The 20,744-nt window shown below is 32.1% G+C and overlaps 1 protein-coding gene across 13 annotated transcripts in view; it reads right to left on the reverse strand.

The window, feature by feature from the left end:
• Positions 1 to 20,744, reverse strand: part of ADGRL2 (adhesion G protein-coupled receptor L2) — a 296,333-nt gene that overhangs the window by 55,355 nt on the left and 220,234 nt on the right. For all 13 annotated transcript variants that reach the window (XM_043460873.1, XM_043460877.1, XM_043460872.1 and 10 more), the window contains one exon: positions 1,165 to 1,274. In XM_043460873.1, the coding sequence (XP_043316808.1) occupies positions 1,165 to 1,274 (110 nt within the window). The remainder of the gene's footprint in view (positions 1 to 1,164; positions 1,275 to 20,744) is intronic.

A 20,744-nucleotide genomic window follows, 5' to 3' on the forward strand; every position in this document is an offset into this window, starting at 1 on the left:
AAGAAAAGATAATCTGTGTTTGGCCTTTAACTGATTCCCCACACAAAGGCAATTTATCAAAACTGCAGGCAGAGAAGAGAGATGTGTAAGAATGTATCACTACCATATTGGACATAGTATAGCTATTTAAAATTGGCCCTTTGTTTTCAGAAATATTTAGAGTTTAAGCATACGAATCTATCAGAACTAGTGATCTGGTTTTTAAGGTTCTGGAAAAAGCAATTTCACTATTAGTTTTGAGTCCATCTTTTTTTTAAGGAGGGAAGTCCTCCTAAAGCAAATCAATAAAATTTCTGCTAAAGAATTCTTAACTCAAATGCCTATGAATTAAGATGACATGACACGTATTATTTTTTTAATTTAAAAAGTAAAGGTGATAAGAACAATACCAAACAAATTAGCTGATAAAAATTAGGCAATGTACTTAAACTTTTTAATTGTCTAAAGTGATTTTTTCTACTGAAAATGCAGAATACAATTTATAAGTATGAATTCTGAGGTTAGGAGGAAAACTACACAAAATTACACTATTAGCTGAAGCCTACTTATAAGTTTCCAATTAAATTTTAAATATCCTGCTAAAGGATATTACTAAAAATGGATGTTGAGAAATTAAAAATACGTGTTACATACTTGTATCTATTTTATTTAGTGTTAAGATTTTATCACTGAATCTGGTAAAGGACTGCTCCCTTAAGAACAAGGGACAAAAAGGAAAGCACTTGCCTCAGTTAACTGCAGTGGAAGCTTTTACCAGGCATTAAAGTTACCACAACAGCAGGTAGCCATTCAAGTAGCTTACTATGAAAACTGAAGTCAATTCCTTCTTTAGAAAACTGTGAGCCAAACCAATTTGTCAGCAACTGGTGTTGGGCAAAAGTACAGATTTCTATCAGCCCTATTGAATAGCTAATTCAAGTTTGTTTTCTGGAAAAACACTAGCCTTAAAAGCCAAACACTTAAGAACACAGACAGACACTTGGCCAGCTTCACACTATGGCTTCCTTCCACACTTCATGAAGCTAATTGGAGGCCCAAGTCTGTTAGTGCTCTGCATGCATAATAGTTTTGTAGGCCATAAACATATGCTTCTTTCACATGGGTCCTCTTTCAGCATCAACGAGAAATGCTGTAGAAAGTGAAAAATACAAACTTCATACTTACTGTAAGGGACACATTCATACTGGACCTCAAGATATTTGTATGTTCCGGGACATGGATCAGGAAATACATCTGACCCAGTAACTACTATACACTGTGTTCGATTGTTGCACCTGGAAAACAAAACAAATCAAACTTGTGTAACAACAATGTATTTATTTATTCTTACTAAAAAATATAATAGAGAGCTGATCCATATTGTCTTTAAGCAACCAGTACCATAAATTTAAAAAATTCAACTGCTAATAGCTTATTGTAAAGAGTTACAAAAAGTCCTATTTTATCTATGTTGTCATACCTCTCTATCATGGGTCACAATGAATTTTAACTGCAAGTAAAAAGAAAATCACTGATAGTTTTGTTATTTTAGTATACATTTTAATTGAAGTTTTTCACATGTTCAACATGTACTGAAAATAAAACTTACTCGGTTTCCTACTATATTTAAGAATTAAAATTGCACTTAAAAACGATATTGAACTAGATGAATGGAACTGAACAAAACATGGAGTCATAAATTGAACAGCATGGAAATAAATTTTGAAGACATATTAAAACAAAGGAAGAGCCAGGTTTTTAAGTTTATTCTCTAAATCAGGTTTTTGTGTTGTGTTCTATTATAGATACTTATACACTCTAACCAGATATCAAGCCAATAGATTACACCTTCCATGCTTTTGGCCTACCTATACGATAGAATGCATTGAAAGCATTTAGCATAGTGCCTGGTACATACTGAGTGTCTAAGCATTACGTTACACTCACTATTTTCACAGATCAATATACTTTTATTTTCAACATATGATTATATAGTCACTTTTTCTAAATTAGTACTCCCTGTAATACAACATTAAAAAAAGTGTCATTACCATGAGGCCTGGAATGCCCTATTTATTCCTATTGGAAGTATTTTCTTATTTTGTATTGTCAATGATTCATTGTCATTGAGACTATTAGAATTAAGTTAGAATTCTAGGCAAGATGATTATTTATTTAAGTTCTATGAATTTGTCCCAATGATCTTGTTATAAGCTATATAAAGGCAAGAACTATTTCTTTTAACTTTTCAATTTAATTTTAATTTAATTTCTCTTAAATTTTACTTGATTTCAACCCAATGGAATGTTTGCAGGGGTCTTACCATGTTTTCTGTTAATATATAAAGTAGGAAGACAAAGCAAGCAGAACAATAACATTTTAACAAAATTTACTTAATAATTTGAGTGTGAGACATTCCATAGTGCATTACTAGACTACAGAACGGCAAATAAAGAATGAAAACGTAGCCTGGTTTTTAGCACAACTAATTCAAGTAAGGGGAAGGAGAACTGTGTCAGAGAGGAGTAGGTATGTAAGTCGTGCACCTTAGAGCCACTTAAGCTTGAAAGTTAAAAAACAAACACAAAAACAAAAAACCAGGTTGATTTTCCCTGCAGAGCAGTAAGACCTGAAAACTTCTATAGGATCAATTATGCAAATTTTATAGGTCAAGGTATTATAAAATGAATTTCAAGTGGATGCTTCAACTATTAAGTAAATTATAACTAAAATTGCTTATACAAATATTAAGCACAAATCCCTTTATTCAGTATCGTTCAGTCATTTAAAGAAATTTGCCAGTGCTTCTCCATTTAGTGTAAATGACTTAATGTGACTCATGGAAAATTTTGATATCCTAAAATTTTAAATCACAAATGGATTTAAGATTTCACAACATATCAATGTCTATTATTTCAACTGGTTCATTTTCTTCTTAATTTCATAAGAGTTCATCACTTCTTTTAAACTTTCTTGATCTCAGGAATTCTCAACCACTAACCTAGTCCCCATCAAAAATTAAAATCTTTAATTTCCTTGCTTGTAATTATTCATACCAACAAAGATCCTCCCTTTATCTCACCCTCAAACTTCTCAAAAACAAAGAAATCTAAACTCCTGGGGTTAGATACCCCTTTCATATACCCCATCTATATACATTTTATAGCCACTCAACAAAGCTCTGCCATGTTTTAATATTTATAAAAATTGTCTTAATATTTATTCAAAATATATTCATGATAGAAACCTGATAAAATAACAGTATGTTTGCAGGAAGTGTATAAGAGATAAGTAGTCTTGCTTCCATTAATTTGTTTAAAAGAAGATAAACACCATAAAATGAAAAATAATTGCTCATATTTACTTTTTCTGAATAACTTTGCATTAGTCAATTAACCACAATTACAAGTTCAAATTAATGTCACAATTATAATAATTTACATCAATCACATAATTTTTATTTCGCTTAATAATCACATTGCACAAGACAGCAAAAAGTACTAACTTTAGGGCTAAGTGTTTAAGTAAAATTGAAAAGGTTAAGAAACTTAATGGAGTTCCTACAAATACAGTTATATAGATTTCTAGAATTCACAGCCTCCTAAGATGTCAAAAAGGTTTGTTCTACATATCAGAAGTGCAAGAAAATAATCTTGAGGGGAAAAAAAAAAGGAATATGGGTACTAAAACAGTAAAGGGTCAGCAAGAAGAGGAACACAAAAAGGTGCAGAATATCAGATTTGCATATCAGTATCTTGATTGATGGAAAAGAAAACCTAAAATCTTAGAGGACCAAATGATGGAAATAAAAATACAGACTATGTATATTCTTTCATGAATGAATGAAGCAAGTAGTCTTAAGTTTCCAAATACAGAAAGTGTAAGGAAACAAGGAAAAAGGAAACACCCTTTGTGAGCTGTTAGTACTAAGAAAAATCCAAAAATTCCTTCACCATTACGCTGTTAGTAAGACTGTAAAACTACAAACTGCTATTATTTAAGAAGACAGGGAAAAATAAAGCAATTAGTTAGCCACAGAGGAAAAGTAAATTCCCACCAACTGCTCAGCTTCAAGTTTTCATTCTAATGAAAATAAAAAGTCTAACTAAGCCCAGAAAGGAAAGGCATTCAGCTGTTTGCATTCTCAGCCCTAAGAACATTTCCAGGCTTGAATTCTTCTCTCTTCCTCCATAGAAAAAGATTTATCATAAAGGTATGGCTATATGAACAATGAAAGTATCAGTATATTTAGTAATATATGGGGACTCATTCTGTTAAAAATTTATACTTTTCTTAAATGTGAAACATAAAAATTCAGTATGAATAAGAACAAGGCAGAAGAGGATAAATTGGGTTTTTTAAATAGGTGGCCTTTAATTATGACTTGAAGGAAATGGAATTACTGTTCTCATAAAGAAACACTTCAGCTTCTGAATCACTGAACTTATTTTATTAGATGTAAGGATACTCAATGAGTTAGGATAGTTAAAGCACTGGTTCTCAAAATGCGGTTGTCAGACAAGCAGCATCAACTGGGATCTTGTTAGAAATTCATTCTCAGGTCCCACCAAAGACTAACAGCCTCCGAAACTCTGGAGGCTAGGACCCAGTAATCTGCTTTAGCTAGCTCCACTGATGAATCTGATTTATGGGGACCACTGGGTTAGAGGCAGGTTTAAGTATATTAATAAAGACTAGGTTATAGATGGGAACACATGTTTTTGCTCAATAAAATACAAGTGACATAGAAAAGCCTTTAGTGATGAATATGATTTATGCAGCAAGTACACGGTACAGTTTACAATGTTAACATATCTTCCATTGCTAATTTTAATCATAATAATCAAGGATCCCTTGATTCCTAACCTGAGAAGTCTCAGTAAGTACAAATTCTAAGTACATGTATATATCACATGTTGAGCCCACTTTCAACAACAGAGGGAAAGTGTAATCTTTTCCTAGCTAATTAAAGTATCTAATACTAACTACACTTGGAAATAAAATTGTTGGTAATCTGTAAAAATATGTTATGTTTCCTAAACACAAGGTGTCATTAAAAGTAACAGAAATCAAATCAAAACCCAATGAAACCACTGCACATTTTTCTATATTTAACCTTTGTTTTATGTATTCAAATACATTTTAATAAAGTTGCTCAACTATGGGAAAACATACTATTTATTGTTTTTAAAAAGAACTCAAGGGACATAAAAGCAGTCCTTACAAAAATTTACCTTTAAGCAATTTCTTGGATATAAGATTTAACATCATCGAATAAGTAAATGTAAAACTACATATGTACTGAATCTCAAATTCTAAGCATATAGTCATGTTTAATGTTCTAACGACATTTCCAAAAATTTCCAAAAGTTGGCATGTAGAGGTCAATGGCTACACGTTATTTCACATCACTGGTTTAGAAGCGTCATTAGAAAAACACCTATGTATTATTGCTATACATTATTTTAGGTTACAACTTTCTGGCTATCATATTAAATATTTCTTTCTCTAATTTTCAAACCTAAAATATATAATGTTTAACACTCATCCTTAGAATTCCATATGTAAGTAAAATAAATCTAATAATAAACACTTGGTAACATGATCAATTGAGATACCAGAATATAATTATTTCTGATACTAATATTCATAAAATTTACATTTTAATCATAAAACCCATCACCCACCACACACAGAAAATCCAAAATCCTGCTTTAAAGGCCATAGAGCTGCTTTAAATGGAGCAAAAACATCTGAATTAAAAAAAAAAAATTATTTAGCAACTCATTCCTGTCTTTCTACTCATAATGGGAAAAATTATATTCAAAAATAAAGCTAAATGTACATCTCAAAAGCTGAAGAAAATAAAACAAAAAATATTGGAGATTAATGGTCTATTAGAAATTACTTTCCATGTACAATGGAGTACCAATATACCTGCTTATTAGCAAAATTTAGAGTATGATATTTAAAGTCAGTGATATTGTCTAGGTTTGTGCACAGTATGTAAGAGAAAAATACTTTCAGGACTATCTAGAGTATCTTTTAACCATCACAATTAGCAGATGGTAAGAAGTTCAAAGTATTATGTCTATTTTATTTTTTAGAGGTAGTCAATGACCTTAGGTTTCAAAATTAAATTCTAAGATATCCATAGTATTTTTTTTGAAATTAAGATAAATGTTGCCAAGAAAAATGTGTAATTGATAAAAATGTCTTTTATAAATATGTATTATAATTAATTTACATACTAGTATATGGAAATTACTTAGAAATTATCAGCACAGATTAACAGTGGTATTTTGAAGAAACATCATCTTTTTATTTTGCAGACAGTAGTGCTTCATCTCTAATGAAACATCAATAATGCAAACTATTAATATGTTGCTTTCCTTAATCTTTTAAAACTGTAAATGAAAGAAGGAACAGTGCACACATTACTTATTATAATCTGAGAATAAAGTATATAAAAATCATCAGCATACCGTATCATTTGACTCTGTTCAGAAGCAAAATTATTTGCTAATTGGGGAGATTAGTGCTTAAAAGCAGAGGCTTTAGAATAAAACAGAATTGAGGTTTTAGTTCCAGCCCTGCTGCTTACTTAACTGTGAATCCACAAGCAATGTATTAAACCTTTCAACCCTAGCTTTCTTATCTGTAAACCATAATACCTCCTTTAGAAGTTTGTCATTAAGGTTAAATAGGATAATGTAAGCAAACCCTTGGCAGAATCCCTCAACAAATATGAAATACCAATAACAACAAAAATATCAATAATAAGAGTAAGTACTCCTTTATATAAACTGGATATAGATTTGCAAACCTTAAAGGTGCAGAGCATTTTTTGTTCTTCCAAAGCATTCCCTGTATCTCCCATGATTTCCTGTGTATGGCTTTAAAAACAGGCTGAAGTAGTCAGCAAATTTGTTTTCTTTCCAACTCTAATTTTGAATTGTACAATGCCCAACAAATTGCTTTTACTCTTCTTTTCATTATCTTCTGCTCATTATTACACTTTACCAAGTGCAAAGTATGGAGATGAGATTCCATATGTAATCTATTGTGAGAGGTGTTTTAATCAATAGTCTTGTTCTGCTGATTAAGCAGGGGCTTCTGTTTTGGCAAGATAACATTAGTCTCTCCAGGCATGCTCCAAAAACCATTGGGAATCTTCCCCAGATCATTAGATATGCTACAATAAAGCTTTGGTACATTCTCTTTTCTTCCTTAAATTACTTCTTCACTGTCCCATCACTCCCATTTTGACGGCACTGCATTATTATTGCATCTCCCCTGAAACATGCTCTAGAGCTATGTCTCCAGGCCATAGGATGCCATTTTCCATTGAAGCTTCTGCTTGAAAATATAAATTAAGAAAATTTCATTATCTCCTGCCAGGGGCTATTATTCACCACAGTTCTAAGGAAGATTAAAAATGCAAAATCTACTGACTTGAACAAATACTCCAGCATTCAACAGAAAAGTTCAGTGTATCATGACAGAAACTAAAAATTAGTGTTTGCTGAAATCTGGAGTCACCCTCTAGAATTAGACCAATTCTTTGTTGAGAATGTATGTGCAGTGTAGATTGCTCCAATAATTTCAATCTCTTAGTGGCATCTGTTATTTTTTAAATTCAATTATAAAATACAAGTAATAACAAGTCTGTTTCTTTCTTGAGATACCTTCTGGAGATGAAATAAATACTTTAAAGGTACAAGGGCCACATGTGATGATATTCCTTTCCAAAGAGCCAAATGTAAACACCATATTCACAGGGGTACTTTGGAAGAGTTTCATCCAAATGGGGAATCTGCACTTTTCTAACTGGATATAACGCCTACAGTTGATACTACAAACCCATTCCCTAATTAACAGACTAGAAATGATGCTCATTCTTGAGTCTCAATTACCAAAAAGTTATCACATGTCAATAAGTAAACTTTATTATCTTCAAGCACACACATTTTTAAAGTTTACAAATGTTACTAGAGAGGACAAAAAAATAAAATGAAAATAAAGAAAGAAGGTCACTGTCAAGCTATACATGTTTATTGGAGGTGAGTATATGCCTGGTATATAATAACAATTCAGTAGTGACTTTTGAATGAATAATGATGAATGGTTAATCTGATTATTGCTACTTGTAAATAAACACAGTTATTAGAAAATAAGCATCAAACATCTAATTTTGCTTCAATCAGCTGTACCTGATTCTCAGAGAATTCTGTCAATTTGGATAGAGTTTTGTATCACGAAGCCAATAAAACTAAGGAGACAGATCTAATTTAAAGGGTGGAGGAAAAAGTACCCTTTATCTTCCAAATAACTTTTTCATGCACTGACAATTCCAAATGATCAAGGAATGCAGTACTCTAGGCACTAGGACCCTGTCTTTCTGAGTCCATACTTACAGTATATTTTTTTAAACACATAGTAGATTACATTAAAACACGAATAGTTAAGTTCCCAAATAAATTTGCTCAAACAAAGCAATCAAATAAACTGAGGGGATAAAAAGAAGTTATGATCCAGAATAGAAGATTACAATGATCCCCACAGATAAAAGAGGGAAACTGAGCTGAATGTTAAATCAAGCCTTTTTAAAAACTATAATGAAATGCTCTTTTATCACCTGAACTTCCATTCTGAACAGCTAAGGAAAGTGGGTCCTGCTTTCTTTAAATATTTATTAATGATGATTTGTGAGCCTAACTAATTGCTACATAAACATAACATTAGGAAGCTAAATGATGTGTAATTAATATGATAAAAAAGAGGTCTTCTAAAGTAATGTTCCCATTTGTCACATAACTATGTTCTCATAATTTATTTAATAATTTGTGTATTGTAGAAGATTTCTATCCATCATATAGTATTTAATTCTTTAGGCATGTTAGGATGTTACACTCAGAGAATTATATATTGTGCCTTCTAAAGTGTTCTAAAATCCTTGAAATGAAACTGAATTATTGAAATGAAGTTGCTACCCTCATCTCTAGGAAAATATATTTGAATACTGATACAAGCATGGATACACAATTTGGAAAAGTAATATAATTTTATTCCATTCAGTTTCCTATATACTGGTATTTTCAAAAATTTGAAATATAGTCTTAATTTTTTTTAAAATTATGACTGTATTTTAATCTTTGCAAATATATTTGGAAAAAAGTATAGAAAAAGTCAATTTATTATTTAAACAACTATATGCAAAACTACAAAATATTTTTCTGGCCTATCAATTTTAAATATAAACCTATTTGACTGAAAAAGTTTATCATAAGTAACAAATATGTAATAATAGAAAATGAAAAAAAATAAGTATCAGGTAACCTACAGAAAATCAACAAAAGCTTGATATAAAATCCTTTGTAGGCTTATACCCAGAAGGTTGTCATTCTAGTTTTTACTGTGTTGAAAACAGGGATAACATGAAACTGATACCTTCCATAGTCATTCTGTATTAGGAATTAAAACCACAAAGTATGCATACTTTAATATCTATAGTTAAATTTGCATCTCAGAACCTCAAAAACAACCCCTCAAAAATTCCACATTAATTACTAAAATAAGGTTTTTGAAATGGCAATGCTGATTTTCTAAAAACAACTCTCTATGTTTTAGGAACCTTTGAAATTCCTTAGTTTTTACTGGGCCTTGGGGTCAGTTTAATGCAAATTAGGCTGGACTCAGAGTCTTATTAATCCAGTACAAAATCTCTTGTTTGTAGAAATGCACATTCAACAAAAATGCACTTGCTTTTAATAGCAAAATAAGAAATATTTATTTACAAAGCATGCCGCTGAGACTGGTTCATTCACAGGGTCATCAGGTCTAACTTCTTAATGAAAAGAACAAGATAATTTAAGTGAGGATAAAAACTATAAATATTTGAAGTACTTTAAAAATACTGCCTCTGAGTCCAATTTTTCAAGACCTCTGCTTTTAATAATTCAAAAAAATTATTGTGACCTGTATCAATTAAGAGCAATTATTCATAAAAACGTTAACCTACTATAGTTTGTACTTGCAGAAACGATCACATTTTTTTAACAAGGGAAATGGGAAATCACTATGGGATGACCTAGTTAGATTAAATTAGCAAGAAACTTGTTACCAGACCATGTAAAAGACACAGCATAATAAGACATGACCTTGCAGAGACTTGGAGCCAATCTATGATGTTTTTCCTTTCTATAACCCTTGCTAATTATCTGCAAAGTTACAGACCCTTTTGTCATGGTTTATTTTTCCTCAAATTGTGAGGGGATTTTTGGTTTCTAAATATTTAATTAGTCTTGTTATGATATGAGAATTGTTGTACATTTCAAGCATTTTGATTTTTATACTCTATTCCTTCTAATTATCCTCAGATTTAGATTGGTCATCCAAAATCTTTGCCTTTTGTAATTATTTACTTCTTAAAGATCATTCCGTGAAGAAATATTTTCACCCTTATGGCTCTTCTTTTCCACAAATGGCTTTTCTGGTCTGTTAATTGCCCGCTCAGAGGATTAGAGTTTGAAATAATGCAAAAGAACATGCAACTAAAAGGAGTTTTAGAGGGCAAAACTGAGTAAACTAGATTTTTGTTGTTGCTATTTTAAATTCACCTTAAAGATAACACCCTTGGTTTAGATGTGATTTTGACAAACAGGAAAATTATGCCATAAATATTTTTTTCTGCCTCCTAAGATGTTTCATGAGATGTCATTTAGTCAGTATTATAAATCTCTGCATATAAAAGAAATTCATCTCTAGTCTAATTGACAGCTAATAAATTTCTTCTTTTACAGACCTCACTTTGATTACAGCACAGCAGCTAATGTTCACAGAACTTCCTATGTAATCAAAATGAAAGCACAGAAACAAATTCATAAGACTTTTGGTGGCATGGCTTTTAAAAATCTACTATCTATGCAAAAGTTAAATCAAATTTTTATTAAAGTATTTAAAATTGACTCAAGAAAATTTTTTCGTTTTTTTATTAAAATGACTACATTCTATACGTGCTCATTTTTTTAAAATCAAGAGGCAAGAAAGCACTGCTGTTCTTTACCCCAAATGAATTCTTTCAGTAAGAAATTTTTCACAACTTTTAGTACATTCTTTCCTCATCAAACTTGTTTTTCAGTTAAATGCACTGTTTTTATTACTTTTATTTTACAGTAGTTTATTTTCCTCATGCAACTTATAAAGTTTATAAACAAGTATATAGAAATGTTTTGTGCAAAAAGGGGATGCAAAAGCAAAAGTGAGCAATATCTTAATAATATGAACTGAACGGATACATTAATGCTGGAGAACAGGGAAATACATAGCGTTAATGGTCAACAAAGGGAAAACTCTCAGAAAACAAAATGCTATGCAATTATTCTGCAAGTCATGAATCTTTTTTTTATTAATTATGTGGTCTAACTTTGTGCCTCATAAAAACCATAATCTTGTTATCCTTGTGTTATTCTTTCTAATTTAAAAAGATGCATGTGAACTGAATTCTCACAGAAAACACTGTCTATACACTTCCTGAGCTATTTTTTCCTTATGGAAGAACCATTTGAAGAATCTTTTCTCTGAGGGTAGAGCATTTTTTGAACTGAGGACACCACACTGATAGTCTGAACAACTCCTATATTCCAAATCACAGTGATGCCCTTAATGCAAGCCAAAGAAGAAACGCACATTTGCAAGAAGCATCTGCTAACGAAGAGGATTAGAGAAGGCTAGCACGTAAACTATTCTGGCCAAACAGTATTCAATTCTTCCCCATTTACTTGAACCTGAAGTGATCTTTCTCTCCTTTCCCTATGGCAGCAACTGTCTATATAATTAATTTGGCAATTAATCATATTCTGCTTTGTGGCTCTAGTCTATATTTTGCATAAAATTGTTATTTAATTCACCAGTATTTTCCATGTTTAAAATTGAGCTGTAAATTGCTTATGTTTTTGTTTATATTATTTTTCAAACACCCCCAAAGAGTGTCAGGCACTTCATTGTATCAGTTCTCATACCATGAATGCCTTCAGCTGTTTCTAGGACCCTAGTCTTATCTCCTCAGTTAGTTAGATGTTGTTAGGCTTCTTTTAAATTCCTTGGAATGCCTAGTCCTATTTAGGGCAAACAGTGCTCACTCAATAACTACTTCCTAAATTGGAATTCTCATTCCTCTATGTTTTACCGAGGGTTTTTTAATTGAAGGAACAACTGAAAGTCTCCTGTTGGTACATACTAATGTCATTTACTGTAATAAAAACGGCAGAAATTTTGTAGAGATGTTTACCTAAGTGTTCTGTAAGACAAGAAATGAAAAACAATAAAAACAAAAGCCTGGAACCACAGACTCATGGGGTACTCTTAGCAGTAGAGCAGGTGCAGAAGGCTAAAAACAATCCTTAATACCCATAATCTGAATATAAATAATCAAATTCATCAGAGAATTATAAAGAGGCGGATACTCTGTGGTTCATACACTCTCAAAATTAATGGAGTCTCACCTAACTGATAAATATACGGCAAATTTCACTGGCTTACTTCTGATAAATCAGAACTAATCTTTAATCATGACAAAATATTCATAATCTAATCCTTTTATCAAATTGACTATCACTGCAGGAGTCTCCTGTGTTTGCACAATTAAAAACCCCATGTTAGCTGTATATAATAAGGCATTACATTTGATGCAAATCCTTTTCTATTGAAATAAGTGCCAAGCTGACAGCAGGAAGTAGCTGATAAGAAAGCAACAAGGCATTGCTGATGGCATTCTCGATAACTGAACACCTACCCATAGGCATTCAGTCTACAGTGTATTACCAAAAGTGCTCGTTTTTTAAAAAAGCACAGATCAAGGCAAGGACCCTCTGTTACATCTCAGTCACAAAGGCAAAAAATTATCTAAAATCAGATAGATAAATGATTGATAGATACCTAAAGTGATAGAAAGGAAGAAAGGATGGAAGGAAGGAAAAGATAATTTTATATCCACTGGTGGTTCCGGTACTAGAAACAGTGAGACAAGACATTATCTGCTGCTATACCCTAGTTACAGAATTTTGAAAGCACAGTTATACACTTATTATACCACATCCAAACAATATCTAAGCAGCAGAAAATAAACATATGGATATGAAATTATGTTTTACCATTCTCTGTAAGTGAAACTTTGTTGTTCTCAGAGTCAATATGAAGGGCTTAAAAAACACTAGTGCTATTTTCTATATTTCAGAGTTTAAAATTTCAAATATAATATTTTATGTGACTATTCCTTAATTTTGAGAAGTATATAAAGAACCCCATCTTTGAAAAATCCTTTCCTCTGTAGTCTAAGTGCAAGAAGAGAATTCACAATACCTCAAAGGAAGGAAAACGTTAATAAGATGCAGTGTGGTCTAGAAAGTTTTAAAAAGTGAGGACAGAAGTTGTGTAACTCCTTTAATAGACCTACTCAATACTCCCTCAACGTTTTCCTACCTCACTACATTGCACATCACTTTCCTTTATCAGTTTTTAGAAATCTACTGTGCTATCTGAGAGATCTGGTATCAGAGTTATTTCTGTATGTATCTCATCTTCTTTACAGATTATATTATCTTGGAAAGGGGAGCATCTGCCTTAAGCATCTTTGAACCACATGGGTAGCACTGTGCTTTATTCTAGAATGTATTGACTTCATAAACACCAGTGTGTACACTTAAAAATATATATTCTTACCAATTGTTCGCAAATATCTCAGAGTGTTTTTGACACATTAGTTTGCCCACCACACAACTCAGTAATTATTTGGAAGCATAAATCAATGAATGAAAGATAATTTTCAGAAGTGAAGCACAGTTCTATAACCATGTAAAACTGATTTATGTGGTTTGCATAAGTTTCTAACCGTTGAAGGCAGAAGGCTTCCATTCCGTTAACATTCCTAACCTAAATTAGCTCCATATCAGTAACTTATCTAAAAGCTCAGTTCATCGTGAAAGCTCAGTTCATCATGACCTATAAAATGTTAGACTCAAGAGTTTTAAATACCACTAGCACCATGTAGAAGCTTGGGAGTACAGGGCTGTATGCTGTGAAATAGCAACACTGCTCTTCTGAAAGCTAACATGCCCTCTTAGGCCACAGATATAAACAGGGTAAGCATATTCAAAAATGAATGACCAGGAAAACACTTTTATCACTGCAGATTAAAGATATAATGTCTACCTAACTATATTGTACACATTAAAATCTACTGCTATTTTAAGATTTTAACGTCTTACAAAAAACACAGCTAAAAAAAAATACAGCTAAATATATCTGAAGTTGCACATTTTATAGCCAGAGTTTTAGAACTATTTTTATTTACAAAAAGTAGTCTAATACTTAAAATAGTACAATCACACATAACATTACATATTTTGTTAGAAATAATAGTTTATTAAATATATTTGATGTCATTATTATGAAATAGAAACACTGGAAGATCTTGCTACTGCTCTTATCTTTGACCCTTTAGCTCTTCCATTTCAGCACCCTCATTAATGTCAAGATGCCATTAGAATGTCTGCCCACTTTTACATCTCTACATCATGGACAAGAAAAAATCTTCTGGGTTCAATCAGTAATGCTTTCCTTTTGCATTCAACTAAAAGGCAGAATAGCATCACACAGGTCAGAATATTATCTTTATTAAAGAAAAAGCACAACATGACAAAAGATAAACTTTAGAATGTAAAAGGCCATGTTTTAGACCTGAACTGGGCATTTTTAAAATGTGCTTTAAACTATTTTAGTTTTTAATTGTCAGACTTCTTTAATACCTGTAACCAATATCGCTGATAGGACTTGTTTTTATAATTAATATTACTACCTTCCTTAGGTTGGGTGACACGGGAAGCAGAATTTGAGCCACAGCCTCTGAGACTCTTATAATGCCCTTAGAACTGTCAGTGAAGCCTTAAGTGAAGCAGGATTAGGTAGTCTGAGAAGTACAATTTGGCTGCAAATAAAGGCCTAGCAAATTCCTGGGGGAGGGAGCTTCGAGGTTGGGAGAGCGCTTCAGAAATGTCTTAAAATGCAGCAAACATGAGGCGGCCAACCTTCTGCACCCTGGCATTCAGTGGACTTCCTCTAGGGAAAAGGATTTATGATCCCTTTAGCCCATAGCAGTTCCTGGGCAGGGACTCACTTTGAGCCCTTCCGCAGGCAGCTCCCTTGGCAGCTGAGGGGGAAAATGGCCTGCTCTGAAGCGGGAATCTGGAGGGCATACCATAACATCCATTGCGATGCTATAATTGTAAAGAGTTTAATGGACTGTTTGCAAAAACAGTTCTTTTACTACCACTTCTCATTTTCGTGGTTTTTATTGTACTTTATCTTCTTGTACACACTGATATGTCAATCCTGTTTACTAAGCGATATTCAATGGGTTTCCTATGGAGCAATGAACCTTAACAGGCAGTTTTTAATTGGCCCACATAGGAAACCACATTACTATTAATTCCACAGCTACAGCATAAAATAAAACCATTGCTTCTCAAACTCTAGAGCAATTAGACCTCTCGGCTATTTGGCTAACTCTGCTTCATGATACCCAATGCAGTTAATTATATTTTTTGATGTTAATAGTCTCTGTCAGTCTCAAGCATAACTTCTCTTTGATGAATATTTAAATTATATTTGAATAAAAATAATCTTGGTTACATTTCATATTCAGTAATCATCACAGCTTAATAAAGGTCTACTTGTCAAGGGTTGAAAGAAACAGAAATTCACATACAAAGGTTCTAAACCAATGCATCAGATGATATACTTGCAACAACCATAATCCATATGTTGACCCAACATACCTGATTATACAGTTTTAAAGGGTATAGACTCACCCACACAATAACGCACAGCTAGACTTCAAAAGTTACTTATAAACAGTCTTTCAGATTATATACACAGAATTCCATTAATTAACAATGATAACATCTTAGGACTGTGTCATAAGATAATTTAATGTGTGGAATAAAATGAGAAAATTTTTAAATGTGCTAGAAAATTTAGAATTCATTCTTTTCCATCCTCTTGCTGTATTGTTTTGAAAAGTTCTGAGAGTAAAACTAAAAAGAAACCTTTGATTTATAAAAGGATTTTTGATGATGTTATAGAAATCCACTGAAATCATTATTAATCATTTAATGGTTACTATGAAATCATCATAATTTAAGAAAAATGTTTTCTGTTACAAAAAGGTCTTAACAGGAGTGGGAAGTGGGGGTGAAGCAAATTTCCAAACCTGGAAAACTGGGACAGTGGAAAGAAAATATAAAAACAAAGCCCATTGGTATAATTTCTTGAGTACTTGTTTAAACCTCATATAGCTTAAAACTCCCTTAGTTTATAATAGAAATGCTTCAAACCAAGCATTTATTTAACAAAAAATGTAAAAATGTTAATGTTTTCCTATCTCAGCCCTTTTACTGAATGAATAAATATTTTGTTATCTACTTAATTAAATTAATAAACTGCTTTGTTAAAATTTTAACTTATCAATTTTCTTCTTTCAAACCCTAAATCTTTGGAATATAAAGGAGACAAAATGAAATACAATTAAAAAGAAATAAATATCCTGAAATGCACACATCAACCTAAGACTGTATAGTGGAAAAGTGTGCCAATTTCTAGTAATACATTATAAATAAAAATAGTAGGAGTGGATTCAAGTTATATAAGGTCTACAGCTTATAAAACAGGGTTACCACTTTAAGAAAAAAATTACAAGTAGAAAATACAGTACCAAAGTGAATAATTATTTAGGAAAAAAAGGGTAAGCACAACAAACATCACTAATTTTTAAAAGCCTACAAGTATCACAGTAACAAACCACAAAAAACTAAAATAACATTTTAATAATTTAATTGCTTTCCATTCATTTACTATACTTTCCTTAATATTTTTTTCACCAAGTATCTCAGGAATGTCTCTTCACAATTTCATAGTATTACTTTCTATAATTTTGCTTTTCCACCTAAACAGCTGATCAAAATTTATTTTTTAATATTAATGGTTTGTATACACTAGGTAAACACCTACAATGTGCTCATATTTGTTGAAATGCTATAGTCTGTGCTCCACAAACACAAGTATTCTGACAGATTTTGTTTTATATGATACTCATTAAAAAAGGAGAACAGTATGGTGCATTTATAATTACACATACTACCTTTGATCTGTTCTCTATGTTCTGTATATAATTCACCAAGAATATATGGGAAAGAACTTCAGTTTTGATTAGTTATCAATAAGAACCAAATCTCCCGCCTGCCGTTTTACACATTTAATGACTAAAAGAATTTTATAGTGTAGCTTTTGATTTCATACATTTTAAACACTATTCCTCTACCACCTGACATATATTATAGGTTCCACAGGACACATTCAAATTGTAATATGATATCTGACCTTCCACCTTTGGCGAAGAAGAACCAAAGAGCCTCTTGATGAAAGTGAAAGAGGAGAGTGAAAAAGTTGACTTAAAACTCAACATTCAGAAAACTAAGATCATGGCATCCAGTCCCATTACTTCATGGCAAATAAATGGGGAAACAACGGAAACAGTGACAGACTTTATCTTTTTGGGCTCCAAAATCACTGCAGATAGTGACTGCAGCCATGAAATTAAAAGATGCTTGCTCCCTGGAAGAAAAGACATTACTTTACTGACAAAGGTCCGTCTAGTCAAAGCTATGGTTTTTCCAGTAGTCATGTATGGATGTGAGAGTTGACTATAAAGAAAGCTGAGCGCTGAAAAACTGATGCTTTCGAACTGTGGTGTTGAAGAACACTCTTGTGAGTCCTTTGGACTGCAATGAGATCCAACCAGTCAATCCTAAAGAAAATCAGTCCTGAATATTCTTTGGAAGGACTGATGCAGAAGGTGAAACTTCAAAACTTTGGCCACCTGATGCAAAGAACTGACTCATTGGGAAAGACCCTGATGCTGGGAAAGACTGAAGGCAGAAGAAGGGGATGAGATGGTTGGATGGCATCACCAACACGATGGACATGAGTTTGAGTAGGGTCTGGGTGTCGGTGATGGACAGGGAAGCCTGGCGTGCTACAGTCCAAGGGGTCACAAAGAGTCGGACACGCTGAGTGACCGAACTGAACTGATCCGATCTTTAAAATTTATGTCACAATCAGTAGACAGTATAATGAGTAACAGGAGTATTTCTAGAGGCCAGTTCTTCACCAGAATAGCTAGTAAAAACTAAACTGTACACAAGGGTTGGGAAGATACCTGGAGGTGGAAATGGCAACCAACTCTAGTATTCTTGCCCATAAAATCCCATGGACAGAGGAGCCTGGCAGGCTACAGTCCATGGGTTCACAGAGAGTCAGACATGACTGAACAACTGAACATGAGCACAGAAGTGTCCAGAAAACAACATAAAAATACCCCCATTAAACTCAAACTAATTTATCACCAATGGAACCTACACTTAACAGGATCCCCAGATACCCTTGGGTACCCCTAAGCAACCATAAACGAGAAGAATTACAACAGAGAAGTCAGAGGATGAAACCCAAACCTTAAAAGATTGTGTTTAAATACCATACTTCAGCAAAATTTTCAAAAATGTGACCCTGTGAGCATGTTGCTTGGGACCCTAAGAATGTCATGGAAGAGGCCTGTGAAAATAAAGTGCTCTGACATTTAAGATTCATTAAGAGATTAATGGAAAATCTACCTTTAGAAACAGTACTATTTTCACAAATTACAGATGACTTCATTAAGAAGTCTGAAAAACAGACAGGTGTCTTGAAATCGACAACTTATATAGAGGGACACTCATTTCAGACATTCTCTTCAAGGCCAAGGGGCATTCTGAAACCATGCCTTTACTGGTTGAAAACCATGTCTTTTATTGAAGAAAACCATGTCTTTCTTCTGAAAACCATGTCTTTATACCAAAAAATATTGAGAGAATTGCAACACACATTAGCTACACCATACACTTGACTGGTTTAGAGGAAATAGATATTAAGATTACAGAATTGCTCACTTCTTTGTATTTCTTAAAAACTAGATTTTATCTAGAAATATCTGAGAGATACTAGTTCTCATCTTAATTGTGAAATAAAAAACAGCACTAAAAATCCTAACTACACTGCTAAAAAGATATCTGAAGAAAATAGTAAAAAGGATTTAAGACTCTAAAATATGTAAGACGTAAATATTAGTAAAATGCAATTAGAAATCTAATTACCCACAATAAATTTCCTTAGGAAATATACAAAGTAAATATCCGTTCTGGTGTTTCCTGTTATTATTAATATAGTATAGGTGTGCAATCTCATTATATAACATATGGAAAATTAATGGGGCCATAATAAAGGATAGTTTAGCTGTTTTTAAACAACTGAACAACTGAATGATAACAACTCACAATTGCTATGTTTTTGATGTGGCAAAGTCAAGCAGTTAAACTGCTAGTAAGAAAATAAAACAAGAATTTATGGTAAACAAACAAATAAAAATATTTCTCTACCAAATAACATATAGGCAACTTTTTTAACTTAATTAGAAACTTCAGTAAAGTAAAAAGAAATTATAAAAATGGAAAATTCTCAACTTTACTCAAAATTATGTTTTCTTATTATGACATAATTAAATGTATAAAATAATAAACAGCATACTTTCATACAGTGGAACTATTCCATAGCTTCAATGAATATATAAATTTATTAACTGGTAATAAAAATGCCAATGTGAATTATATAAAATAAACAATTCCAAATTCTTAAGTAAACTTTCAATCATAATATTTCATTTCTTATACTGGTAGAAAATATGCAATATATCACAGTTCAGTAGCATTTATCTATTAGTTTTTCATAGGAGAAGAAATTGAAAAGTGAAAGTGAAGTCACTCAGTCATATCTGACTCTTTAGCAACCCCATGGACTGCAGCCTACCAGGCTCCTCTGTCCATGGGATTTTCCAGGCAAGAGTACTGGAGTGGTATTTTCTTTATAACTGTGATTAAATATCAATTTTTATTTGCTCAAACTAAACTGTTTTTATGTTATATTCTTTTATGGATTTTTATAATCCGTATTTATACACTGATATTAGACGTATGAGTTCAGAAATCAGATACACAATAAAAAGAAATCATACTTTTACAAACTACTCAATGGGTATTTGAAAATAAGTCTTATGTAAGCAGATTTACTATGTGTTCATCTAGTTACTTAACATTTCATTGGCCAGAACATTTTAGCAACATAATGCTGAATTACACTTGGTTTCTGTCAATTAATAAATTAATTTGTTTAAATTTACTTTTTAAATAGAAACCAATGTTTAGTGTATGAGAGAATGCTCTAAAAGAGTAAAAATCTACAAGATACATGATAATACATGTACTACTGAAATGCCACTATCATCTCATCCATAAACTAATCTTTCAAATGAGAAAGCTAGAATAAATAATAACTAAGATTATGAAAAGATTACTATAAATAAAATCTACATCAAATGGATGTTCACATTTACTTTTATTTATTCACCTCTCCACTTTAGTTTCAAAAATAAAAACACCAGAGTTTAAATGAGATATGTCTTTACTTTTAAAAACTCATCCCTATCTTTCATCTGACCAGTATCTGTCCAAAAATCAAATCAAACTCAAATTCTTATGGTATTATTTAAGGCTCTTAATTTCACTGAATAATCCTTAGGAAATTCTGAAGATCAGTAATGTAGTGTCTGCAGAGAAAATGATTCT

Source organism: Cervus canadensis, chromosome 2 (genome assembly GCF_019320065.1).
Source record: "Cervus canadensis isolate Bull #8, Minnesota chromosome 2, ASM1932006v1, whole genome shotgun sequence".
NCBI lineage: Eukaryota > Metazoa > Chordata > Mammalia > Artiodactyla > Cervidae > Cervus > Cervus canadensis.